The 24,502-nt window shown below is 53.4% G+C and overlaps 13 protein-coding genes across 13 annotated transcripts; 5 read left to right on the top strand and 8 right to left on the bottom strand.

Moving 5' to 3' along the window:
* Positions 1 to 328: 328 nt before the first annotated feature.
* BO95DRAFT_473181 (uncharacterized protein) lies at positions 329 to 1,625 on the bottom strand (the record flags this gene model as incomplete). The annotated part of the gene is made up of 3 exons (XM_025589708.1): positions 329 to 471; positions 493 to 999; positions 1,067 to 1,625. The coding sequence occupies 3 exons, from the start codon at positions 1,623 to 1,625 to the stop codon at positions 329 to 331; spliced, it is 1,209 nt and encodes a 402-aa protein (XP_025442707.1).
* A 971-nt stretch (positions 1,626 to 2,596) lies between these two features.
* Positions 2,597 to 3,823, bottom strand: BO95DRAFT_361900 (uncharacterized protein; the record flags this gene model as incomplete). Its single annotated transcript, XM_025582550.1, has 4 exons — positions 2,597 to 3,172; positions 3,230 to 3,427; positions 3,487 to 3,594; positions 3,647 to 3,823. 4 exons carry the CDS (start codon positions 3,821 to 3,823, stop codon positions 2,597 to 2,599), a joined length of 1,059 nt encoding a protein of 352 aa, XP_025442706.1.
* Positions 3,824 to 4,774: 951 nt separating this feature from the next.
* BO95DRAFT_361802 (chitin synthase) lies at positions 4,775 to 7,730 on the top strand (the record flags this gene model as incomplete). The annotated part of the gene is made up of 7 exons (XM_025582542.1): positions 4,775 to 5,096; positions 5,176 to 5,537; positions 5,603 to 6,272; positions 6,339 to 6,521; positions 6,576 to 6,759; positions 6,833 to 7,493; positions 7,593 to 7,730. The coding sequence occupies 7 exons, from the start codon at positions 4,775 to 4,777 to the stop codon at positions 7,728 to 7,730; spliced, it is 2,520 nt and encodes an 839-aa protein (XP_025442705.1).
* Positions 7,731 to 8,321: 591 nt separating this feature from the next.
* On the bottom strand, positions 8,322 to 10,160 carry BO95DRAFT_431440 (uncharacterized protein; the record flags this gene model as incomplete). Its single annotated transcript, XM_025585008.1, has 4 exons — positions 8,322 to 8,729; positions 8,980 to 9,714; positions 9,886 to 9,952; positions 10,090 to 10,160. 4 exons carry the CDS (start codon positions 10,158 to 10,160, stop codon positions 8,322 to 8,324), a joined length of 1,281 nt encoding a protein of 426 aa, XP_025442704.1.
* A 307-nt stretch (positions 10,161 to 10,467) lies between these two features.
* BO95DRAFT_463232 (oxidase ustYa family protein) lies at positions 10,468 to 11,598 on the bottom strand (the record flags this gene model as incomplete). Its single annotated transcript, XM_025588976.1, has 6 exons — positions 10,468 to 10,631; positions 10,698 to 10,785; positions 10,844 to 10,874; positions 10,946 to 11,027; positions 11,099 to 11,260; positions 11,334 to 11,598. 6 exons carry the CDS (start codon positions 11,596 to 11,598, stop codon positions 10,468 to 10,470), a joined length of 792 nt encoding a protein of 263 aa, XP_025442703.1.
* A 1,241-nt stretch (positions 11,599 to 12,839) lies between these two features.
* Positions 12,840 to 13,189, top strand: BO95DRAFT_327610 (uncharacterized protein; the record flags this gene model as incomplete). Its single annotated transcript, XM_025581874.1, has 2 exons — positions 12,840 to 12,896; positions 12,968 to 13,189. Coding segments are annotated over 2 exons (279 nt in total), but the record flags the coding sequence as incomplete, so codon positions are not given.
* Positions 13,190 to 13,438: 249 nt separating this feature from the next.
* On the bottom strand, positions 13,439 to 14,143 carry BO95DRAFT_463230 (oxidase ustYa family protein; the record flags this gene model as incomplete). Its single annotated transcript, XM_025588975.1, has 4 exons — positions 13,439 to 13,595; positions 13,648 to 13,684; positions 13,740 to 13,830; positions 13,886 to 14,143. 4 exons carry the CDS (start codon positions 14,141 to 14,143, stop codon positions 13,439 to 13,441), a joined length of 543 nt encoding a protein of 180 aa, XP_025442701.1.
* Positions 14,144 to 14,688: 545 nt separating this feature from the next.
* On the bottom strand, positions 14,689 to 15,375 carry BO95DRAFT_362066 (oxidase ustYa family protein; the record flags this gene model as incomplete). The annotated part of the gene is made up of 3 exons (XM_025582559.1): positions 14,689 to 14,997; positions 15,066 to 15,199; positions 15,261 to 15,375. 3 exons carry the CDS (start codon positions 15,373 to 15,375, stop codon positions 14,689 to 14,691), a joined length of 558 nt encoding a protein of 185 aa, XP_025442700.1.
* An 850-nt stretch (positions 15,376 to 16,225) lies between these two features.
* BO95DRAFT_463228 (uncharacterized protein) lies at positions 16,226 to 17,618 on the top strand (the record flags this gene model as incomplete). The annotated part of the gene is made up of 3 exons (XM_025588974.1): positions 16,226 to 16,300; positions 16,358 to 16,561; positions 16,614 to 17,618. The coding sequence occupies 3 exons, from the start codon at positions 16,226 to 16,228 to the stop codon at positions 17,616 to 17,618; spliced, it is 1,284 nt and encodes a 427-aa protein (XP_025442699.1).
* A 43-nt stretch (positions 17,619 to 17,661) lies between these two features.
* Positions 17,662 to 19,553, bottom strand: BO95DRAFT_514042 (amidase). The gene is made up of 4 exons (XM_025591646.1): positions 18,524 to 19,553; positions 18,346 to 18,472; positions 18,176 to 18,295; positions 17,662 to 18,119 (listed from the first exon to the last, which is right to left on the bottom strand). The coding sequence occupies exons 1-4, from the start codon at positions 19,409 to 19,411 to the stop codon at positions 17,755 to 17,757; spliced, it is 1,500 nt and encodes a 499-aa protein (XP_025442698.1). The 5' UTR covers positions 19,412 to 19,553; the 3' UTR covers positions 17,662 to 17,754.
* Positions 19,554 to 20,347: 794 nt separating this feature from the next.
* Positions 20,348 to 20,800, top strand: BO95DRAFT_431433 (uncharacterized protein; the record flags this gene model as incomplete). The annotated part of the gene is made up of 1 exon (XM_025585007.1): positions 20,348 to 20,800. The coding sequence occupies one exon, from the start codon at positions 20,348 to 20,350 to the stop codon at positions 20,798 to 20,800; it is 453 nt and encodes a 150-aa protein (XP_025442697.1).
* A 380-nt stretch (positions 20,801 to 21,180) lies between these two features.
* Positions 21,181 to 22,582, bottom strand: BO95DRAFT_361828 (uncharacterized protein; the record flags this gene model as incomplete). Its single annotated transcript, XM_025582546.1, has 2 exons — positions 21,181 to 21,781; positions 21,882 to 22,582. Coding segments are annotated over 2 exons (1,302 nt in total), but the record flags the coding sequence as incomplete, so codon positions are not given.
* A 965-nt stretch (positions 22,583 to 23,547) lies between these two features.
* Positions 23,548 to 24,393, top strand: BO95DRAFT_361969 (oxidase ustYa family protein; the record flags this gene model as incomplete). The annotated part of the gene is made up of 4 exons (XM_025582553.1): positions 23,548 to 23,692; positions 23,757 to 23,887; positions 23,947 to 24,022; positions 24,080 to 24,393. 4 exons carry the CDS (start codon positions 23,548 to 23,550, stop codon positions 24,391 to 24,393), a joined length of 666 nt encoding a protein of 221 aa, XP_025442695.1.
* Positions 24,394 to 24,502: the final 109 nt, after the last annotated feature.

Genomic DNA, 24,502 nt, shown 5'->3' with positions numbered 1-24,502 from the left:
CGTAAGCTGACTCGACTATCAGCCCCGAGACCATTCCTTCCACCAGTATGGCTGTCTGATGTCTCGTCGACCACCAGGAAAAGCCGGTTGCTGCCTGACCGTCGAAGGCAATTTTCCACCACTTGGGCCTCCTTTCTGATCTCAATCTTAGGAATCTTGTTCGGTAGTATCCATATTTAGAGACAATGAAAGGGAAGGCCAATACATCTTCACCCACCATCTTATATACATGCACTCAAAGCAGTAGTATCGTCTACACCCCCATTGACAACCTAGCCCTCCTGGTGTAAATAAAAGAACCACAGAAACATCCACATCTCCATAGACCTCACCCAAGCACAAGCACACCAAGAAGCACAACAAGCCCCAACCCCCTCCACGAGCCCTCCGTCCCCGGCGCAGCCAAATTGCTAGCCACCTTCTGCGCGAACCCCGTCCCAGTCCCAGTCCCCTGCACCGCGGCCGCCGTCCCTGAAGCACTACCTCCCTTACCCCCGTGCCCCCCGGACGCTGAACCCTCATCAATCCCGGTATCCAACCCCGTCCTCCCCAAGTCCGCCAAAACAGTCCCATTATCCGTGATCCTCACCGAACCCTCCAGCCCCGCCCGATCAACATACACATACGACCGGCTTCCGGACCCGGAATCCTCCGGCGGCGCATAGCTCTGCACCGTGATATTCGCAAACTCCGCGGCGTAGAACCCTTGCTCACGGATGTCGGTCGAATCCCAGTCGATATTCCCGCCGGCCCAGTCGATGGTTCCCTGGGCTGCGCCGGTGCGACCACCGGGCCACAGGGAGAGTTGGAGTCGGGAGGGCGTCTGCGGGTACTGATAGCGGTTTGCGGTTGCGTTCCAGGTTGACGATTTGAGCAGGGTGCGGATCACCGTGCCGTCGACGGACCAGTGAATGGCGGACGGCGTCCAGTCGATTTCGTAGTGGTGCCATGTTTCGTAGCTGTTTCCGCCTTGGAGGGGGGCTTTGGCGCCGTTGGTGTCTTTTTTTGGGGTCAGTATCGGTACTCTATGGTAAGTGGAAGTGGAAGGGAAGGAAAGGGGAAATACAGTTGGTCACGCCCTGGAAATAGAAGTTCGTCTGCACTTCCCTCAAATTAGAGCCCACCCACTCGAAGTCGATCTCGTCTTTCACGTCCGACATCAGGATGAACGCCGTCACGACCCCTGGCCCCCGGCTGGTCTTGATGTCCGCCGCCACCTTCCCGTACCAGATGTACTGTGTGCTGGAGAGCAGACTGCCGCCTGTGTCCTTGGGCATGGTCAGGATGACGTGGCCATCTGAGAGTTTGGGCGTGCCGCTGAGCTCCCAGTCTGCGGCGGACGCGTTGCCGAGGTACTTGCCGTTGGCGATCGTGCGGTTGAGGTCCGGCCAGGTGTAGGTCTGGTTGTGACCAACGGGTTTGGGCGTGCAGGCGGCCAGCGAGTACGAGAGGAGCGGCTCGCAACCGCCTAGGCAGTAGGTGCCTGTGCCGCAGGTGCCGCCGATGCAGCAAGGGTATTCCTTCGGGCAGAGCTGGGTGACGCTGCAGGACGGCGGGCTGGCGGTGGTTGCCCATCCTGGTACCGCGGCCAGCGTGAGGAGGAAGACCTTCAAGCTGGTCCGCATAGTGTGGTCAATCTAAAGAATGTTCGGAGTTGGACAAGCGAGTGACAGTGCAGAGGCATGGGATAGAACTCGAAGGAGCGAAACACGACCTCTAGTTTATGAATTAGCTAGACAGAAAAGAATGTACGTGTGCATTGAGCAAACTACCTAGCAGTACGAAACAACAATATATGCATCCGACCCTCGCGGCCGGCTTTGGAAAATTGACCCTGCAGTTAGGGTTCCGCCAACCGATGTTCCGCCCCGCAATAGGCAGCGCCACCGCGTGCGGGCTTGGCGGAGCCTTATACCGACCAAAAATAGACGGCTGAGTCTCTCATTTGTCCCAGCATTTTTTATTTGCCCCTATTCATGAACTGGAGGGCCCGGAACCTTCGGCTTATGGGTATGACGCTGTCTAAATTTCTGGAGCTGGCACCCGCGGGTCCCGGTTGAACGAAAGCACCGGGAGAGCTGGCTCCACATGGACCAGCTCGTAGGATTACATTTCAATTTATCTGCTTGTTCTATTGGCTTGGGTTGTGGAGGAAGTTCGCTCGGAAGTTGATAGCTTTTCCAGGGGCTGCCTCCTTCTTGGTGCAGATGGCTCTAATATATGCTCTGAGACCCTGCCAGTAAGGGCTCGACATAGAAAGCTCATTGATGCGATTTTCATGGTGGTGGCCTACAAGTGAGTTAAGGGGTCTCTACAAATGCAGATGTTGCACCTCTTGCTTCCGAGGAGAGGGGCATAGTATGGTAGAATTGGTTGAGAGACAGCCGACCATGCCATATCAATGGAAAGATCTAACTACCTGGCTGTAACAATTCCTCTCATTGCTTCATATTCTTCCAATGTACGCCCTCGGGTAAGGACTCCTCCCGCCTTGCACCGACTGGCGGACTGGTGGGAGGAAGCGACGCGGAGGCTATCGCCACGACCGAAACAGGAAACTCGATTTCAAGGATGCGTGTGTGTACCTGAGCAAGCGTTAGATGAGCATGGCAACCTGTAGACCCTCCCCAGCATAGACATACGACCCCGAGGAGGATTGGGGCGGGCCTACCTTTTCCGGACCACTGTTAAACCCCAATCGTATCTCCAGCTTATAACTGCGGTGGATCCGAGACGTCTCGAAGCCCGGAACGATATTCGCCGACAGAGATTGACCACCCCATAAACTGTCTGACACACACACTGTGCTCCCAGCCGGTGTGTCGGCGAGGAATATTGTCTGTTGCAGATTACTCACCGTTCGCAGAATTCGAGAGATGCGCTGCACTTGGGTCAGATTCCTCAGTCGTGTGACAGTTTCTTCGATCAGCATCGCTTGGTAATCGTTGAGAACAAGGTTGTGGTCTGCGGGACCGGTCCGGGTGACTTGTATGCTGATCGGAAGACTTTGGCCTAGGCTCAGAGTTGCTCCTTGACTCAGTTCGATGGTAACCAGGTAGGCGGTGTCGGGAATTGATGCGCCAGTGCAGGGAAAGACCACTGCACGGCGTAAGGCCATGGCTGATGGAGGTGGCTGGGGACTGATTGTTGGACTGTAGAACACTCGGCGAGACTGTTGAGACTGTTACTGGGTCATGCTCTTGCTTGGTTGTGGTCTGTCGTGGCGAACCTGCTGGATGGACTGTTTGAACACATTGCCCACTACCACGCTTGCGTTGAGCGTATAGACTATCTCCGTGCTGCTGGATGGATTCCCAGTCGAGGGTGGAAGTTGTCCCATTCTGCCGGTGGCAGGTGGCTCTCCCTGGGACTTGCTCTCCCAAGAATCGCTTGGGTGCCGTCTGTGGCAGTCGGGATCATGAGGGAACTAGGAAGCCAGTCAGCTGGTGCACATCTTCCATGGAGAAGGGCTGAGCGGAATAATACCGAGACGTGGAAGGGAAAGGCGTATCGCTTGGATCCCAAGGTCAATGACTTAGAGCCGGCACTGAACTCCCCATATCTATGGAGCACTTGCCGTGTCTCTTTAAAAAGCTGGGATGGGTCAGCATGCTGGTCAGGATTGCAACATATTGCTGCAACGCACCTGAAGCGACTCGCTATGGCCGGAGGCCTCTATTCTACAGATCGAGTGTCCTGACAAAGTGACTGTGATCTGGGAGAGATTGATGGAAGCCTGGGGCTCTAGAATCACGTGGCCCGTAATATGGTCATGGTTTGTATAGACTGGCTTGCTCTTCTCCAGTTCAAGATTGAGCGTCATTGGGGGGGCCGGTAGAACGTGACGCAGAAAATAGGCCATGAAGAATGAATCCACCACAGCAGTTGCTCTTACTCAGGAAATAAGATGGCGGCAGGCTGAGAGCAAGTTCGACTTAGTGAACATGGAGCAAAGCCACCAACACGAGCCACCGGGGTTTTATCGAGTCTGATTTTACCACGCTCGATATGTGCGCCCGGAGCATAAGAGTGGGCGAGAGCAATTTGTCTTGGCATGCCTAATTTTACGCGGTTTTGCACCGGTGGCAAGAAACCCGAGGCATACTCTTCGGGGTGAGTTTCAGGTAAGTTGAGCAGAGTCAACGAGAGTGAAGCGCCGAGCGTGAATATAGATATCCCTAAACACACTTTATCCCTCAACACACTTATGGTTTATCGCCCCGGCCCAAGAGCGGGTGCCCGGCAAACCTTCGAGACAGGACTTCATTGGTTCGGCATAAGGGAGGGGGCTCGCTTCACCAATGAATACTTACTGCCTCGGACCCGGTGGATCATCAAACCAATCGCTAACCTTCAATCATAATTCCGTACTTCGTGAGAGAGTCCAGGAAAGGAGGATGCTGATCAGAAGGTACATACCTGGGTTCCGGGCACAGCTGAGTCTTCGGAATCGAGCATAGTCTCGATTAACCTGTTTCTCAGTCTCATTGCTCTCCATCGAGTTTCTCACTCAATCCGCTGTTTGTTCATACCCCCGTTCCTGGGATTGCAAGTTGCTGAAGAGATCATGGACCACTCCCCGGAGCACAGCTATCCACTCACCCTCTATCCGGGATCAGGAAGAGCTGGCCCATCCAGTACCTACTCCGCGGACGAGCGTGATTCTCAAGACCACGGAGACCATGAGCTGGCCACTTCCGCGGAATCCGACTACCCCCCATCCTACAACTTGGCGGCCAGCACTTCGTCCACGATACATCCCGGCGGTTATAGTATGGTCGAGCAATACACAGACGACGTCAGTGGAAACCCCTTTGTGAAAGACACAGACGAACCGAGCCGAGAGAACACCCCGGCTCCGCCTGTCTCGCCATCGCCGAGCAATGTACAGGAGACCTCTTTCTCAATCGGATGGCAGCAGCGCCAAACAGTCGGGGCGAGTCGACTGCGACGATATCCAACGCGCAAGATCAACCTGGTCAAAGGGACGGTGCTGAGCGTCGACTACCCCGTTCCAAGTGCGATTCAAAATGCAGTCGAGCCGCAGTATTCCAATGATGCCAGTATCTCACCCGAGGAGTTCACTCACTTACGATGTAAGCCCTGTCGGGACTATTCATACAAGCAAAGGGAACAAGGCTATCGATATGGAGGAATATTGACGTATCAAACTAGATACGGCAGCGACATGCGATCCCGACGAATTCACCCTCCGCAACGGCTACAATCTCCGCCCAGCGATGTATAACCGGCACACAGAGCTATTGATCGCCATCACATACTACAATGAGGACAAGGTCCTCACCGCGCGAACACTCCACGGAGTGATGCAGAACATCCGTGATATTGTCAACCTGAAGAAGAGCCAGTTCTGGAACAAAGGAGGCCCCGCGTGGCAGAAGATCGTGGTCTGCCTTGTATTCGATGGAGTCGGCGCCTGTGATAAGGATACTTTGGACGTCTTGGCCACCATTGGCATTTACCAAGACGGGATCATGAAACGGGATGTTGATGGTAGGGAGACCGTCGCCCATATTGTTTGTTCTGTCCTGAGTTCTCACCCTGCCTGATATGTACCTGCGACAAGCTGACGCTCTTGCAGTTTGAGTATACCACGCAGCTGTCCGTAACCCCAGCGCAGGAGCTCGTCCGGCCGCGCATCGACGACGACCAGGCCCATAACCTCCCACCGGTCCAGATGATCTTCTGTCTGAAACAGCAGAATAGCAAGAAGATTAACTCGCATCGCTGGTTGTTCAACGCGTTCGGCCGGATCTTGAACCCGGAGGTGTGTATTCTCATCGATGCGGGCACCAAGCCGGGCCATAAGTCCTTACTTGCGTTGTGGGAAGCATTCTACAATGATCGCAATTTAGGCGGTGCCTGCGGCGAAATTCATGCCCTCCTGGGCCAACAATGGGAAAAGCTTTTAAACCCGCTGGTAGCCGCCCAGAACTTCGAATATAAGATCTCGAATATTCTGGACAAACCGCTGGAGAGCGTCTTCGGGTATGTAAGTGTTCTCCCGGGGGCGTTCTCGGCGTATCGCTACCGGGCAATCATGGGCCGCCCCTTAGAGCAATACTTTCACGGTGACCATACATTATCTGCCAAGCTAGGTCCCAAAGGTATTGAGGGGATGAATATTTTCAAAAAGAACATGTTCCTTGCGGAGGACCGCATCCTTTGCTTTGAACTCGTGGCAAAGGCTGGGTTCAATTGGCACCTAACCTATGTGAAGGCTTCCAAAGGCGAGACAGACGTACCCGAAGGTAGATTGTCATTTCCCCGATGGTGATCGGTGCTGCAAGATCAGAACTAATGCATCATGAAAACAGCACCGGCCGAGTTTCTGAGCCAGCGACGACGGTGGCTCAATGGATCCTTCGCGGCCGGCCTATACTCGATCATGCATTTCACTCGCATCTACAAGAGTAGCCACAACGCCCTGCGGTTGGCTTGGTTGCATGTCCAGCTCCTGTATAATCTCTGCCAGCTCGTCATGACCTGGTTCTCTCTCGGTCAGTCTCGCCAGAAACTCGACAGACTGGGAAGCCAACGCTGACTGTTTCAAGCATCGTACTGGCTAACGACCTCGGTCATCATGGACATTGTTGGGGTCCCCAGTTCGACCAACAAGAACCGCGGTTGGCCGTTTGGCAACAAGGTAACCCCAATCGTCAACAATGTGATCAAGGCGACGTACGTGATGTTCTTGATCCAGCAATACGTGCTAGCCCTTGGCAATCGACCGAAAGGGTGAGTAAGCGCGTTGAACCGCATTTCTTCGCGTCAATGTCAACTGACGCAGAGTGATCTGTTTCTTGGCTAGATCGAAAATGGCATACCTCTTAGCCCTGGTATACTTTGCCATCGTGCAAGTATACATCCTAGTCCTCTCCTTCTATCTCGTGGCTCAGGCCTTCGCCGGAGGTAGCCTGGACATCGACGTCGACCACGGCGCGGGGGGCTTCCTGTCCTCGTTCTTCACATCGACCAGCGGGCTCGTGCTGATCGCGCTGGTTTCGACGTACGGCATCTACGTGCTGGCCAGTGTTCTGTATGCGGATCCGTGGCACATGATAACCTCGTCGTGGGCCTACTTTCTCGGCATGCCCTCGTCGATCAACGTGCTCATGGTGTATGCATTCTGCAACTGGCACGACGTGTCATGGGGCACCAAGGGCTCCGATCAATCGTCCGCTCTCCCATCAGCGCAGACGCACCACTCCTCCGCCACCGCGGATGATCCATCCTCGGCCACGAACTTTGTCGTCGAGGCCGACAAGCCGCAGGCTGATATCGATACCGAATTCGAATTGACTGTCAAGCGCGCGCTCACGCCCTACCAGCCGCCGGTCGAGCATGGGAAGACGGAGCTGAGCGACTCCTACAAGACCTTTCGCACCAATTTGGTGCTACTGTGGTCGCTGTCTAATGCGTTGTTGGTGCTGCTGATTAATAATGCCTCTGTCACGAACTTGTGTCTGACCGTATGTTTTTCCCTTCCTTTGTTTATTTCCTTTCTTCGGCTTTTCCCGCGTGCGGGATTTATCCTCGTCACCCAGATATAGTGCTGACCATCCAAACAGAGCACATCAACCGTTCGCACAGCCTGGTACTTCAAGATCATCCTCCTGACCACCTCAGCCCTATCGGTATTCCGCTTCCTTGGCGCGTTGTGGTTCCTGGGTAAAACCGGGCTGTTGTGTTGTTTTGCACGGCACTGAGTCTTCCAATCGATCGAAACTAGTCGGGCACGTGAAACTTTGTCCTGTGTGGCGCCGCGCAGTGATCGTCGGAAATATGACTTCAGAATGTCTTTCTCTTCAGGAAAAGAGTGACCCCATGAAATGCAGGGGTCGAATCCAGGATGGTTCGTAGCTTATCTGGCAGTGTTACCCATTGCATCTAGCACCAAGAAGAATCAGACCTTGAGGTTGACGGAAACAATGCACAATTTGCTGTGACCGGAATTCTGGGATCGTGATCGGGATGTAAGGGCGAGATGATATGCTTTTTTGCTGGCTTGGGAAGTTCTTATTGTATGTAGACTTCCATCACCGGTTTGCGTTTTAAGCTCTACATTGCTTGCGGAACTCTGTGTCAACCTCGTTAGAACTTAAGCGTCTGTTACACTGCATAAGCGGAAACCAGACGTAAGATTCAACATCTTTACAAGGCTTGAAATAGCAAGTGGTCGCAGGAAGATCCATCAGCAGCCCATCAGCAGTACGACTGCTTGGCGAGAGAGAATTATAATGAAGGCAGCAAGAGGGCGGATTTACACAACAACGCTGAGGATATATACACATAATCACTCATCTTAAACCAGAATCCCTAGCGATATCGTCATCCCAAAGCCTCCCTTTCAAAGTGCACAAATACTTAATGAACCGACCTGAGACATCGAGAATAAGCTGCAGGTCGGCACGGGATAAATCCTTGCCATTGAATTTGGGCAACTGGCGGCTCGTCGTGATGGCATTGCGGATCTCGCGGCCGTTCAGCGCCTGCTGAGCCAGCTCGCCAAGGTAGCACTCGACGTTGTTGAAGTCGATTTGCGCGCTCTCCAGCCGCTTGAGCCGGGTGAACCAGTTGCGCCTGATCTTGTAGCGCTGTGCGCGGGTCAGATTGGGGTAGTGCAGGGAGACCTGGATGCGGGATTTGAAGGCCTCGTCGAAGGAGCCGAGGCGGTTAGAGGTCAGGATCAAGATGCCATCATAGTACTTGTGTCATAGCACTCCCTGGTCCGCATCAGCTTTCTATTACTTCAATGCATAGGATTCCCTTACGCCTGATGAGAAAGCCTACAACTCTTCTACGCTCAACTATCAAGCAGTATATAGGGTTCCTCGTTTGATCCGTTAGACCATCTCATAGTGGCATTGAATCTCAATCCTCTATATCAATATAGCGCAGCCTAACTTTCAACCACGACCCCCCTCACTCCTCCGGTCTTCCGCACGAATGCCACACCATATGAAGCGGCGAATACCCCATCTCAGGCAGCCAATGATCCCTGACGGTGCGCGCGCAATGCCGCATGTGCTCCATGTCCAGCGTGGTGTTATCCCAGACGCGCCGCTGCCGGAACCCGCGAATGGACATCTCGAGGAAATACGCGCAGTGCGCCATGTGGAACTCCTGGTTCGAGAACACCACCGGGTGAATGCCGCGGCGGACCTCCGTCAGAGTTGTTGGTTGCTGCAGCGCGCGGTCGAGCCAAAAGGGATACTCGACCTCAGCGAGGTAGCTCTCCATCAGCTCCTCGTCGAAGCAGTCCGCTGGTACCCAGGCGACGAGGATCACGTCGTAGCGACAGCCCTTGGAGATGGCTTCCTCGGGGGAACTGCCGCAGTCGGTCCAGTGTGCGGATGGCCTTGGTAAGTGCCCAGCATGGGGTAAAATCGACGAGGAAAGCTGTGGAGGGGAGAGAACTGGGCCCGGGGCGCGGAGCTGTTTGACAAGGTGGTCGTGCTGAAGAATGACAATGTAGGCGATGAGGAAGGCGATTAAAGTTGATAGGAGGATTAGGTGCAGGGCCCTAGACAGTTGCTGTCCACAAGAAAATCCCCACCAGAACTTTCTTTCTAACCTGTAGTAACGACTCGATCTCGAGTGGCCATCGAGTAGGCTTTCAGTCGCAGCATCCGACATGCGCTCGTTTGCCTCTTCTTTCTGGGGGCGTACCATGACTGCGATCTGACTGTACTGACGATATATGCTTGTAGACAGAGCTCAAGAAGAGAGTATGGGAATAGGCCTGGACGACAGATGCAGCACACAAGACAGAATCACGCCGTGCTTCAGGGGACGTCCAACGTTCTCGCGTGTTGGAGGGCCAAGAACTTTTTCCCCCGCAGGCTGCCGAGTATGATTTACCTTGGGCACGGCAGTTCTACAAAATCGATTACCGATCATATCTCTATCTGTGCTATTAATCGCAATCCTGATTTCAAGTTTACCTAGTGCAAGCCTGAAGTCAGTCCGACCTTGCATCCATCCATGCATGAGAGCCTGGTACACTACCTATGTGGTAATCTGAGAACGCGGCGTACTGTATGAAGTGGACCTGTACTGACTTACCGCATGTCACATACAGCTGGTAATCTAACCGTCACTCTTACGCGTCTTATCGGGTACGAAAGATACCACATTGACGCCCCACAGTTGTGAGGCGATCACTTCGATCGAAGTCGGAGTGACATTAATACAGGCTCTCTGGCAAACATCGGCTTATGGATTCGGCCGAGTTGATGGAATGTCTCAGTCGATGGTAACTAATGCGAGCTGACATAACTGCTGCGAGGGCTCATTGCGAGGGCTCATGGAAAGCTTCGTTTGGCGGTACACTTTCTATTCGAAGAGAGGTTTGCTCTATCTTGCACGCAAGTGATTGTTTGTGCATAATTCAACAGTGAAAAATTTCATCCAATTGCTTTCGCATTATTATTCTGTTGCGATCTAACGACTCTCCGTCCATTCGAGAATCCGCTCAAACTTGCGACAGGTATGCGTGGCCTCAATATCAGCTAACAGTTGCCCCGCATGTTCATTCCACACCTTAGGCACCGGGGTTAGATCCCCTGCGCACTGAATCTCTTGTCGCAAAGTTTCGATGCAATGGTCTAGTTCGACCGACTGCTTAGCTTCAACTTTTCCCCTGCACTCAAAGCTCGACGCGGGTAACTTACCCACATGCAACCAGTATTCGGGGATATGCGGACGAATCTCATGAATGGAAGGATAGTAATCATCGTAAATAGCTTGCCGTAGGTAGTTCTGGAGGGTGTCAATCATTGGCAGCTGGTGGGGAACAAGGGGGGTTTGCATGGCCTACCAGGCAGTGAAGACTATGCTGAACGGCCGTGCTTTTTCAGGGCAATCAATCGTCAGCAAACAAGGTGCTCTGCTACCCGGGAAAATTTGGAACTCTGCTCACGCAGCCAAGTAGATGCCATCGTGCTCCGATATATCTCCCTCCACACTCTCGGATTCCTCTTGCGTGAGAGGAATGAATTGTCCTGCACAGTGGCGGAGAAGTCAGTACTTTCAACTTTATCACCTATATTTCCGTGTCAAAGGCCCGACTCACCAGCCAAACGATCCCAGGCCGCATCCAACTCGCGCGTGGGCTTCCCAACGTATCGCACGTTATCGGCGGGATTGAAATGCATGTAGAACGTACCGTTCTCATCGGCTTTGATCCCGCCCCAGAATCGGACTCGTTCCAGCTCGATCTGCGGTATGGCAGCCTCTACGGATTCAGTCAGCGGCCCACCCAACCAGATATGTTGTGTTTAAAGTGCACTTGATGGGCAGGAACTCACGCATCTCGGTCGCGTATCCAACCTCGTAGCTCTGACCACCGGACGCCGGATATGCGAGCAGAAGGAGGACGAGGAGGCATGCGCCCATTGTGAAAGTGGAAATCATCCATGGCAGCGCTTCGGGTCTTGTCTCTTCGAAACGTCTCTTCTCGTGGGGCTCAGAAGGAAGAAAGAGTTCCTCCTCGCCGTCCTCATCGCTCGTAGGAATGATCATTCGGCTGGGCTGCGTACGTCGCCAACCCAGTAAATGTTGGAATCCCATCATCTTGGTAGATGATCCTGCACAATTCAACCTTTGTAAGCTTCTGGGCAGTGGGAGATGTTCAGTTCAGCACGGGCGTGCAATGCAGTAAGGCACGATTGAAAGTTGTGAGAGACATCCAGTATCATAGGCTGTGGGGAGAGGGTCTTCTCGTTTCCGCTTCACTTGGACTCGGGACCGAGCCGATGTGTCGTTCTCGCACAGCAAAACTTCAAGACGTAAATCGAGCCCTTGGGCAGTTACTCCTTCGGGTTAATGCCATGCCATGACAACGAAGCAGGGTTGCATTGCAGTGGAGTTAGTATTTTTTTTTTTTGCAGCTTGTCCCGTGTTTAAAGTATTACCCCGATGTGGTAAGACGGTAATAATACCACCCCCGGCAACAATTCTTCTGACAGATAAATACAGGATGCTTAATGCAGGGTATTATGCAGGCTCGGACATGCATGGTGTCAGACACAGTAAAACAAGGCTTTTGGCGAAGCTTGTTATCTCTAGCAAGCACAACGTGCGGGGTCGATTTGCGCACAGGAGTGAGGGTAGTCGATAGCCTCCCCCTGTTGCCCCCGGCGAGCAGGGAGGGAAAATACTCACCACGCACAGTGACAGCCTGTACCTGGGTGCATTGTATCTATTCGAGCTTTCTTCTCTAGCAGAGGTCCATGCCCAAGGAAAGCCAACCACCGCATAATTAATCATGTCACTCAAGATGTCCATTGCACGCCCTTTCACCAAGACCGATTATCACCGTGCGCCATCCACCGAGGATGCTGCAGACGTCCTGGACACATCCGAACGGCGTTCCCCCCACCGTAAAAGGCTGCGGGGAGCGGCCTTTACACTTATCAACATAGTGTTTCTCGCGATGAATCTCGGCTTCTTTGTATTGATCTACAAGCACAGAAATGGCAAAACACCGGAGATTGACTTCGTCATCCGTACGTCCCCCAGGCGTGACGGGTCGGGGTGCGAGACTAACTGAGTATCATATAGCGCAATTGCAACGGGTTCTGAATCATGAAGTCGAAATGACCGATGTTGGGATCGGACAGACTTCGCCGTACGCCCAGGATACCCCGGAGGCCGATCGACTGTGGCGTGAGATCAGTCAAGATGGGCCATGTACGTTCATTCCTGGGCGAGAACCGCTCTGAACAAACCCCATTAACACCATTTCTCCAGACGGATGGATCAAGGTCGACAAGGCAGACCTTGATCGCATCAACCAAACGTCCGTGCGCTTGGAGGACGGATCAGGGTATCTTGCTGGGCTGGAAGTCTATCATGAGCTGCACTGCTTGGTGGGAATGTCTGCGTTGGCCACGTCAAGCAACTGCTAACCATATCAATCTAGAACTGGTTTCGCCGCAAGATTCTGGGCCGGGAGATCAAACTCCAGGAGGATCCGAACCCCGAGTACCATCTGGGCCACTGCCTCGATATTCTGCGACACAGTATCCAATGCCACGCGGATCTGAGTCTGATGCCCGTTCGCTGGGTCGAGGGCTATCCCTTCCCGTGGCCGGTTTTTCAAACCACCCGCACCTGCCGGAACTGGGACGACATTTTCGCCTGGACGAAGGAGCACTCCATCGGCGCTGCCGGGCGTGTGGTGCATCCCCATCTCGGGCCCGTCGACGGGAAGGACTTTGACCCGGAGACGTTGCCTCGTCCGGGCCATATTGTCTACATCGATGAGGAATAACTGACAGGGGAAGGTTGCAGAAAGTAGTGCTGGTGTTGGTTGTCGGACTGAATGCTAGAATACACCCTTCGCCACGATCTTTTCACTAGTCACATGGTTTTTTCTCCACGCGATCAATATCCCCATTCCCAAGAACTTCTAGTCCCTCGTAAACACGGCTCCCGTAGCAGAATGTTTCCGACTCCAATCCAGCAGCGTCTCATAATTTCTACACTGATGCAACACACTAAAGTCCGCCTCGTAGCTCTCGGTATCATTCCCCCATGCGTACGTCACGATACTCGCATCGGCATCACTGTCGCTAGATTAGATAGAGCGGATCACGACCGGTGAAGGACAACACATACCACATAAGCTTCTGCCTCAGGATCTCCGTACAGTGGTCTCAGTCCGTCGTCAGCCCAACGCAACCAGTACAAATTGCCGGGGAAACACTCACCCAGACGGGCGTGATACTTCTCCGGGTTGTGGAGCAGGAACTTTCTTTCTGGTTCATAATAGTCCACATGCGACGCGCGAAAGAGGTTATACTAGCTGGAATTAGGGCGATGCCGGCATTTGGGCCATTTGAGCGAGGTAACCAACCAAGCAATGTAACTGATGGGTCGACTCGAAAGTCGCGAAAAAGCCCTGGCTCGTTGACGAGACACCGTACACCCCCGCCCGGCGGTCCTGGGGCTGGGAGAGCGCATACTCCTGCTCGGAGACCAGCATGTTGTCGGCCCACAGACTGTTCCACATTTCGTCGACGGCGGGAGAAGGTGGTCCTCTGAAGGGGCTGGGGGCGTCGGGATGACCCACAAAACGAGCGAACTCATACTCGTCCTCTCCGTACACGGGCATCTCGAGCGTCGCTCGTCGACTACTGACTCGGGCCGTGGGGAGCTGACAGGGAAGTCGATTCGACGCCATCCAAGTGCCGCACAGAATGGAGAATAGAAAAAATGCCAAGTGGAATGCCCATTGTACTGGCGACACGTGGGGTGGGTTGAGCCAAGAAGGAGTTTTGAGGTGCATGGCGAGGTGGGATCAAAGGCTCTGCGGGTGAGGGTCAATGGTTGGAACACGCAGATTGACAGATATGTTTCACTTCGCACAGAATAATGCCGCTATTTATGGCCAACTGCAGTAAGACTGGGCCTGACTGTGACTACGGCCCACTCAAAACTCCGATGTCAATGTCGGTATCACCTTTACCACTCAGAATACAACTTGCTCCTTATGCTGTTGTTCCAGTTTTTCAGTGGGCTATCTCGTCATCTAAGTGATGGCTCTTCCAGTCACCTGATGTCCATAATGCTCAATTTACCGAATCTAACTATTCATACTGAAATCACTGTCAAACCACAGCTCGAACTATCTACTGTAGTACCTATGCTGAGAAAACATCAGGAATGACCGTCATGCGCAGACGCGGGATCCACCGTTCTGAAAACCTCATGCTGCTTGGCCCAGTCCACCAACCTATCCCACTTCCGGCACTTGTGCAGCGTATTGAAGTTCGGATCTTCGCCAAGCTTTCGATTGGGATTGAGCTGGATCAGGTATGGGGTCACGTCCGCCGTGCACATGAGATTGATGCGCAGGGTCTCGATGCAGTGATCCACATGGTGCCGCACCAGCTGAGGGGTCCCGTCAAAGGACGGAAGAGCGCTATAATCCCACTGGTCGCGGTATGTGTATTGACGGATCAGATTCTACGTAGTGTAGGAACACCAACTCGTTAACTCCCGTTTTCGACCAAATCGCTGGAGTCACCACATACCAAGCAGTGAATCTGATGGAACCCCTCCAGCAGGCCAGCCACACCGCCGCCTCGCTCGTGCGATATCTCACGCCACCCCGTGGTGGACTTGTTGAGTTTGGGTAGCATCTCGTGCGGAACGCTGAAGGCGCCGTCTGGAGATTTGTGAGGACATGTGTCAGAATACTTGGACAAAGAGAAATTGTGGAGACCTACAATCCCAGAGCTCATCCCACGCCTTCTCCAGCTCGACGGAAGGAGGACCGCGATAGACGGACTGGTGGAAGAAATCATTCTCAAACGTCTTCCATTCATACTCGACGGCCTCCATGGCAGGTGCTGGGACGTGTTCAGCGTTAGTCACTCACATTCGTTTAAACAACGGAGCATATTCTTACAAACAGCATTCATATGCTGCGCGCATGTCCGATCGTTGACACGATACTTGGTCGCTACAAACAGATTCACAAGAGACGTCAAAAAAAGAACGACGGGCAGAACCAGACAGATCCAGCCGCGATAGCGAAATTTCGCCCGCCAGCCGGATGTGGGAATAGAGGTCTCATCGCCCAGGTCCGAGTCCTCGGAGGGGACTTGAGAATAGCGTTGGGATTGTTTCGACATGATCTCGAGGAGAAAGGGGAATGGAGGATGAGGTGGCCGTTGAGAATGAGCAGCAAGCGGGGAGAACGAAAGACCCTGTGTTCATCTTGACATTAGGGCTAACTGAAGTATCGTGAGGTATATCCACTCACAAATGAGGCATAGGCTCCTCGGACGGCTCGGAGTTAGGCTGCGTCGATCAATTCTGCACCGACGGAATCCGATGCATGGCCCGGACCCTGAAACTACTAAGGTGAGCTCCAATCAGGGTCCGCTGATAAGGTGTTTCTTTACAAAGCTAGCGGATCACGTCAGAACGAAGAAACACAATACCTGTGTGTATCAGTCACGTCTCGTCTCGTTGTAATACTGTAGACCGCGCGGCTGATCCAGACCGAGTACGTGACTGTCACAGATGCAGGTAATAGCTTGCTCACTACTGCTGAATACCAACCGAGGCTTGCATGTAGACACGGATTCGGACGTTGCAATGGCAAGGAAAACTTGTAAAAGGTATATGAGATTGAGCCAACGTGGGATACCCCAAAGCATTGCAGCGTGCTAAGTAGAAGACAGCCATGCATCACCTCACACTCTGGCTCTCCTTGATCCTCAACATTGCTGATGGTGCTATGGCACAGCGGTATCAACTGGTACTTTCATGACTAGCACTTCCGGGCTCTCGACGGCATGATTGCTAACTATACTAGAATCAATCGCACTGGAGACAGTGTGTGGAGGCCTTCGGACCCGCCAGCCTTTCGCCAGGCACCTTGACCTCCGGGGCGTATCCGCAGTCTGCCATAACTCTCAACTTTGCCAACCTGGTGACAGCGGAGAAAGATCCCATCGTCAGCGTTGCTATTTTCCGCAAGAGTGACGGACAGTTGGGCGGGAAAGTCATCAACGGAAAGGTGAGTGGTGCGAACCATGAATCAGTATTGAACAATAACTAACCGCTGATAGATGCACTATGTCTGTGACAGCATAGCAATCGAAGCTGGCGCATGCCGCCCAGAAAGCTACGGCGCCTTCATCGGCCGGTTAGAAGACGCAAAGCACCCGATCTTGACGGAGGCTGTACACATCTCACAGTACCCTAGCACCATCTATTTTCCTCTCACGGGGTCTGGCTCATACTGCGTCGAAGCAATTGGCTTCACGGCGTCCACTTTTAGCGCTGTCATGCGCTTGCATTCCGCGCATGGCTATCTTCCCGCTATACAAGTGGGAAAATGGCATTTCATGGCGTTCTGCTTTCTGACCAGCTTGTGCCTGAGCGTTGCGGTCGCAATCAACCATTTCAAGAGTCGACCGTCGATGGAAGTGCACAGATCTAGACTGTTCGTCTTGGTAATCTGCTTGGTTTGCCTCGACGCCGCGATCGCCTGGGCGAACCTCACTTACATCAACCGCCACGGTTACCCGTATGCCTGTGAAACGATTTGGACCCTGAATATCATACTACGGGCGAGCCGGAATGCAGCCGTTGTATTCTTTGCTCTTCAGTCCTTGCGACCCCGACCCAGTCAAGACAGGTCGTCTCCGTGGGTGGCTTACGTCCTCGGCGCAGCTGCATTCGCCTTTACCGTAGGCCGCGAGAGAGAGATGCTACGCGATCGGAACGAGTCTCGCGACGCGCTGCAACTTTTGTGGACTCTCGGAAGCGGGGTCGTCATTGTGATCTCCCATATCGAGTGCCTCCGGAAGACGATGAGTCTGCGCCGGCAGCCATTCAGAGAAGGGAAGGTCACCGGATCTCGTGCAGCGCACTGCACATCGTTGGGGATGGCGATTTTCACATTTTGCTTCCTGGTACTCGATGCCGTGCTTCTACGTTCGTGGAGCAGAGCCGACGAGTACGGACACGACTTACTAACCCGACTTTGGTGGGCGCAATGGTTTCTGGTCGATGAGTGGCAAACCATCTCTTACTTGGGCTTAGTAGTTGTTCCTGCTTTGGGCGCTTAGCTGCTCTGGATTTGGAATATCAAGAGCATGAAGTATAGTCGGGCCTTGATTGAGATGTTGACTGTGTAGTCTAGCTGATCAATTGACATCATGGTGGACAGCGGCGCGACAGCGGGGAAGTCACAACATTCAACCCTCAAGCCAGTAAAGGGGGGACCTTCCAGTCTCCTGCTATCTCTTTCCACTGATGCATAAACTGTAGAAGCTTTTGTTCCCCCCCAGCGCGGCTTATCAACATCAATCCTTGAGGCTGACCCAACCCACCTGGCCCTTCCAAGCGCCCGAGAGGAACCATACCGGTAGGGTATCCCGCAAGAGCAGCAACCGCGCAGATAGCGCAGTCTCCCGGTCCGATGATAATATCGACTCCGTGCTTTTCAAGCGTTGCGTCGATACCCTCTGGTCCCGCGAGTCGTTGAGCGTACGTCTTTGCTGCGGCTGCTTTCTCATCATCCATGGACGATTTTAGCGTCTCCAGCAGGTCATTTTGATCAGTATGTGCTATAATAAATTAGCTCCAGTATCAGTCAAGGTACCAAGTCTGTTAGTTTTCTTACGTGGCGGCATCGCAATTGAGGCATGATCCTTGTTCCATTCGATCAGTTCCGGAACCGATTGCACTTTTGGCTCCTCTAGCATGGAGCAGAATGTCTCGAACAGCTTCGGAAACTCATAGACTGTCCCACATTAGTTCTGTATTCAGAAGTTCCGCAGCAGGTGTTCTTACATGCAACGGAGTAGTTCACACTCTGGCCCTCGTAGTGCAGCCTCTCCATCGTCGGCAACTCTACCGGGTAGACAACGCGGCCTCCTCGCTGCGCAATCTGCGATCTCGCCCACTCATAGCTACTCAACTGTGGAGCTTCAGCAGACAGCACATCAAGTCAAACAGGGACATAACCTACAATTTGCCGCTCTACATCCGGGTCTGGTGACTTCTGAAACGCGAAAGCGTCCCATACGAGAGGATCAACGAAACCGACCGACACGTCCGTCCATCCTGCCGGCGGTGTATACTCCACTCCACTCAGAGCGTGTGCCACCACCGCGAGGTCCCCGGGACACCGCGCTATAGCCCCTATCTTGTCAAAGTCCCTACTCAAGGAAAAGACCCCCTCAAGGGGGACCGAGCCCTGCGTGACGGTGATGGAATACAGCCCCGCGCGGTTGGTGGGCATGCAGACAGAGCCCGAGGTCTCTGTGCCCAGAGCCAGCGGCGCAAAGCCCGCGGCAACGCCCACGGCCGACCCCGACGAGGACCCGCCGGGCCCCGAGCGACCGATAAAGAGATCGTCCGGGCGGAACCCCCCCGCAATATAGGGGGACTGGGTCTGGCCGTTCACGGCCGACCAGCCCGCGGTGATACAGGTCGCCTTGAGGCCGCAGAACTCCGTCATACTCGCTTTGGCGAGGATGATCATTCCCTGGTCGAGCAGAGACTCGATAATCGCTGCGTTGGCGCGTCCGTAGGTATCCTGGAAGGCCACGGCCCCGGCGGTGGTGGGGAGTCCCAACGCGCGCGACGTGATGATAGCATCCTTGACAATGATTGGGACCCCGTGGAGGGGGCCGCGGATGCGACCCTCGGCTCGCTCGCGGTCGCGGTCGGCAGCCTGGGCCAGGGCCGTCGCGGGGTTGACGGAGATCAACGCGTGCAGCTGCAGGCCGGCGCGATTGTGCTGGTCGATCTGTGCCAGATAGGCCTGGACAATGTCGTGACTTGTCGTGTGGCCCTCCTGCAGGAGACGGCTCAGCTGCGTTGCAGTTGCGGTCAGTACGTTCCACTCGGTCATCTTGCTCGAGCAATTAATTCGTGATTAGCGGGAGGGTAAGTCCAGAAGACTGCGAAGTGCGCTGATGGAAGTACGTCACTGGTTTCACAGAGAGGGTGAATGGAGGTTGGTGCAGCTATTCTCGTATCTGACATGCTTGTTTATGTGTTCGACCCCGCATCGGAAGGATCTTGTTGTGATTAGTCTAGTGCTTATTATTGTTGCAGGTGGTGCCATCGAAAGATAAGGTTAGGAGGGTAAGCTGTAACTTATGCATGAAGTGTACTGTATTGTCCCGTGGGCTGGCACGTATCGTAATACACGACGTACAGTACATGTCTTTTATACGGTCACAAACCTCCACCACAACCCTAACTTGTCAGAGGCACGACGAGCTTGAAACAGCATTTGGCTTGCGGAAATCGTCATGAAAATCCCTCATCAGAAAGAATTGAACTTTCCGTGGGGATCATCACGAAGCTACCTACTCTGTAACGGAAACCGACATAGTGCGGCCGTGGGGGGCTAACCCCGCCGCCTGGATTGCTCGTGAGTGCCACGACACTGTCTGCGGCCGTCGATGATCACGCAAAACATCACGGAAGATAGCAGAGTACGAGGGGACGAGATCGCAAGTTTTACTCATACCAGGACTGCACCGGATCCAGGTTCGATATGGAAGGCACACACTCCCTGCAGTAGAACCAAGTAGTTTCCTTTGACCAAATCTCCGAGCCTCGGGCCCGTCACCCATTGCCCGCGTGCTCTGATACCTACCAGGTTGTCATGTCTCCATGATCCCCGTATTCTCTTGAAGCTTGGAAATATAAAGTCCTGTGTCTGCCACACCTTGGTGGAGAGTATCATCCATCCTGAAAAGGCCGTGAAGCGGATTCATCTTAGACTTGACCTCATCTTCGAAGAACCCAACCGTATTACCCCTCGTCAGCCTTCGATATGCTTGCTAGAACTCTTGTTCTCCTCTCGATCGCCTCTTTGGGTGCTGTGGGTGCCCCGGTCAAGCGCGACGAAGAGGGCACCGTCGTCGACCCGGCGCGTGAGATCATTTGGACGAAGAACTACGGAGAGTATGAGAAGCGCGAGGAGGATAGCACCGTTGTTGATCCCGCTCGTGAGATCATCTGGACCAAGAACTACGGAGAATATGAGAAACGTGAAGAAGACGGGGCTGTTGTCGACCCCGCCCGCGAAATCATCTGGACCAAGAACTACGGAGAATATGAGAAACGCGAAGAAGACGGGGCTGTTGTCGACCCCGCCCGCGAAATCATCTGGACCAAGAACTACGGAGAGTACGAGAAACGCGAGGAGGATGGTGCCGTTGTTGATCCCGCTCGTGAGATCATCTGGACCAAGAATTATGGAGAGTATGAGACCAAGAAGCACTAAGCTCAGCCACCATCGGTAAGACCTGGTTGGAGTCTTGGAATGACAGCTTGCTGATGCTTTCCAGAGTCAAGGTGGAAGGGCTCAAATCTGGAAACTGAACCAAGAAATGTAGGAGACGTTGTGTGGCTGTTTCGCTGGGTGTGCATCAATTCGATAGTCAGAGTTGTCGGGAGATGGTGTGTTCAGGTAGCCGTCGATGAATGTATGCAGTGACGGCCAGGAATGTGCATAGCGAGTCATGCAGGCCAGCGTACATAACTGTGCATAGATTCTAGTTTGCCGGAATCCACTATGCAAGGACAGACTTCTCCACTAGTTTGCTTTATTGTTGGCGTAAATTGACTGAGATCAAGCAAGCAAGCATTTCGATTATACCAATATCAGACCATTTTGATGGTAAGATAGGCCGCTATCAGAGGGCCTGCCGCTCCCAGTCTTAAAACCCAGCCGGCACTGTTCTGGGACCCCATTTTCCCCGCGGCCCAGATGATCCCCCCATCCAGCACGGCAGCAAAGACCTGTGGCAACGATATGCAGATGTTATGTACACTCAATACTACTCCGATGTCAAGGTTTCGCGCCTCTATACCCTCTTCGCAGCCATCTGGATCCCCGTTCAATCCCGCAAACTCACTTCCGATAATCGTGTAAGGTGCCCAAAGCAGCAATGACCAAGGTATACCGCAAAGACAGAGAATGACTGCTGAAGGGATCCACTGGTCTACGAGTATAGTGGCCAGCAAAATACACCCAAAGATCACATGGCTTCCGGCAAGAAGCTTCCATATGCCGTACCTCGCAAGAGCTTGCTCATGCTTGCTTTTTGACCGATTCATGAGGCCGTGCAAAGTGAGTGCGGTGCACAAAGCCACGATGGCAAAGGCGAGTCCGAACACAGCTCCTTGTTGCATAGATACAAAGATGATGCTGCTGGATTGGAAGGACATCTTGTCTGGATGAAGGTTAGTATAGAGAGGCTGTCTCGTTGACGATGTACGCACTGAGCTTTTCAATATAGCTTTCCCCCGGTGTCAGCCACGCAGTTCGACATTTTTTCATTCCACTAAAGGAGATAACTTACATCGTGGAATAATACAAGTAAGAGAACCATGCTGTCCAAGCACATACTTGGGCTTGACAAAGGAGACGAACACCAGATGGCAAGGCACGATAAATCGAGAGCCAACGTCTAGGCGACATCGCTAACCTCGTAGAAGTGGCCTGGGGAGTATGAGGCGACTCTTCGATCACCGCACAGCAGTAAGCGACTGTAACACACAGGCACAAGATTGCTATGAGAGCCATCGCCTGAAACTGCTCGGCAGGCGTTGAGCCAAGCCCGACACTGTATGCGGAGACATAACCAAGGATTCTGCCGACTCCGATGCAATTTGTTGCCCACGCATTGGCTCGAGCTTGCTCGGCCCCGGGACAGACGTCCACACTGAGAGCGCGCAACCCCATCTGAAGGGGCTGGATGGCAAAGTTCAGCAACCAGATCAGGACCAGTGCAGTCACTAGGATCACTCTCTGCAGCATAGATTCATCCACTCCCAAAGGAAAACAGACAGCACGAGTCACAGTCTCCACCCAGGCCAACGAGGCCAAGAGTAGGACCGCCCCGACTGCACCGAGCAGGATGAAGGGCCGGCGACGACCGTAACGAGACTTGCATCGGTCGCTCAGGCTTCCCATCCAAGGATACACAAAAGTACCCGCGAGAGGGGCGGACACCCAGGCAAAGGCTGTGAGGGGGGCGGGCAGCCCGAGAGACAGGAGGAAAGACTATCCGGGTCAGTAACAGATTACAGACGCTCTGGATTGGAAATCTCACCGTGCCACTGGATTGCATCATCGTCCAGAGCACCTGGAGCCTTGAGAGATTGTCAGGAATGGCTTCGAGGAAAAGAGGGGTACGCGCACCCTCCAAGGCCACAAGTCAGCGCCAGCATCCACCACGGGTCGGCGGCTGTCTTCATCTTCGATAGTGGTAGTTCTTACACCTGTCGCGGGTTCATCCGCTCTCTGCTCTGCCGGGGAATTTATTAAATCTCGCCATATCCGTACTGAACGCCAAACCGAGCAGATGAGACTGGATTCGTTGGTAGGTGCATCTAGCCTGGTGCTTGATTGTGCGGCTGCGATATTTTTCATGGCCAGACTGCATGTCTCATAGTTCAAGCAGTGCTCCGGGCCCGTTGTTTAGTCCGAAATTGAGACTCGGAGCAAGGTATGAGTATGCATGCTTACATGACCTTAGTGGAAACAACCCTGTAATTTACCACGTATGTAATTAAAACAGACTGGTTGTGCGCATGATACTTACCAATAGCTTCATGCATGGTTCAGACAGTGTGATGTGTCGGAATGAAGCGGCTGGTCCTGCAGGATTGGCGCCGTCATGAACCTCGTCTCTTCTGAACATCCATTTATTTACCGAGGCGAAGATGAACCCGACCTTGGACAGCATCGACAATGCAGACAGACACCATGAATCCTCCAGCCCTCGAAGAGGAAGAAACGCTTCTTGGAACGAGAGATGGTGAGGTGGCTTGCCCTCAGTGTGATCATCCCCCCAAGCAGAGATCTGTCTTCCAACGCACCCTACCCTTAGCATTGCCGTGGTGTCTCGTCACAATTCTTCTCATTCTGCTCGTTACACCCAGGCTCTGGGTGCCCGAACAACATCCAGAACTTCTTCTCTATTGTATGTAACTTGTGAAAAGAATGAGTGTATCTTGAGTGCCATGCTCACATCACAAACAGCACCGGTCAACCCCCTAGTGGAGTACGAGACCCGCACCTTCTACCGCAGCCGCGGGGACAACAAATCCCCCTTCCAAGGCTGGCCCGATGATGAGAAAGACCGACTCTGGCTCGAGTCCTACCACTGTGAGCCCACCCCTTGTCACCCATTGTGTGTGGAATGCTCACCACCAGTGTCTGCGAGAAACAGCTGGCCTGTTCACATACGTGGACCGGGAAGCGGCCATGAAGCTCCCCAATGTAACCTCTCGCGTCGCCGAACCCGGACTCGAAGACCAGTACATGGTCGTCCTCGATGTCTTTCACCAGTTGCATTGCCTGGTATGTTGGTTCGTTGCTGCACGATAGCGAGGCAATCTCAATTGCTCATTCGTCGCTAGAACTTCATTCGCCAGGCCTTTTATCCAGAGCGCTACGGCCGGAGCATGTATCACAAAGATGGAACGCTGGATTATTGTACATGGCTCCACATAGGTATACATTTCAAGAATACGACAAACCCTGCGTGACAAGCTGCTAACTTGCGCCTGCCAGATCACTGTATCGATCAAGTCCGCCAGTCCCTCATGTGCTCGGCCGACACCTCAATTATCCCGGTGCAGTGGAATGACGCCACCAAGAGCATGCGACCTCGGGTGGACACCATTCATACCTGTAAGAAGTATGACCAATTGCTTGAGTGGACGATTGGGAGGAATCTGAGCGATTTTCGCGGGGCGGCGCTAGTTGTGGAGGATGAGGTGGGGGGGTTGCGCATTGAGGACTATCTGGAGGACAAGGCAACCGGGAAGATCCAAGTCGCAGAGTCCGAGTGTCACGCTATCTAGTACAGACCGAAGAGTTCACTTGCATAATTGCAGTTTACACAGTCTGCCTCCTTTGTGTGTTCCTTTTGGCTCAATCCTGCCTTGCAGATCAAAACTGTACGTACTTTAA

This window comes from Aspergillus brunneoviolaceus (genome assembly GCF_003184695.1).
Source record: "Aspergillus brunneoviolaceus CBS 621.78 unplaced genomic scaffold BO95scaffold_30, whole genome shotgun sequence".
Lineage (NCBI taxonomy): Eukaryota > Fungi > Ascomycota > Eurotiomycetes > Eurotiales > Aspergillaceae > Aspergillus > Aspergillus brunneoviolaceus.
This window is presented reverse-complemented; position numbering and strand designations above follow the sequence as displayed.

Bases quoted from the DNA above. Each gene is read 5' to 3' on its own strand.
- BO95DRAFT_514042 (XM_025591646.1), bottom strand. From the start codon at position 19,411: ATGACCGAGTGGAACGTACTGACCGCAACTGCAACGCAGCTGAGCCGT. The intron at 18,296-18,345 runs GTAAGAACACCT...AATGTGGGACAG, and splicing joins TGTGAACTACTCCGTTGCAT to TCTATGAGTTTCCGAAGCTG. The intron at 18,120-18,175 runs GTAAGAAAACTA...AATTTATTATAG, and splicing joins CTCAATTGCGATGCCGCCAC to CACATACTGATCAAAATGAC.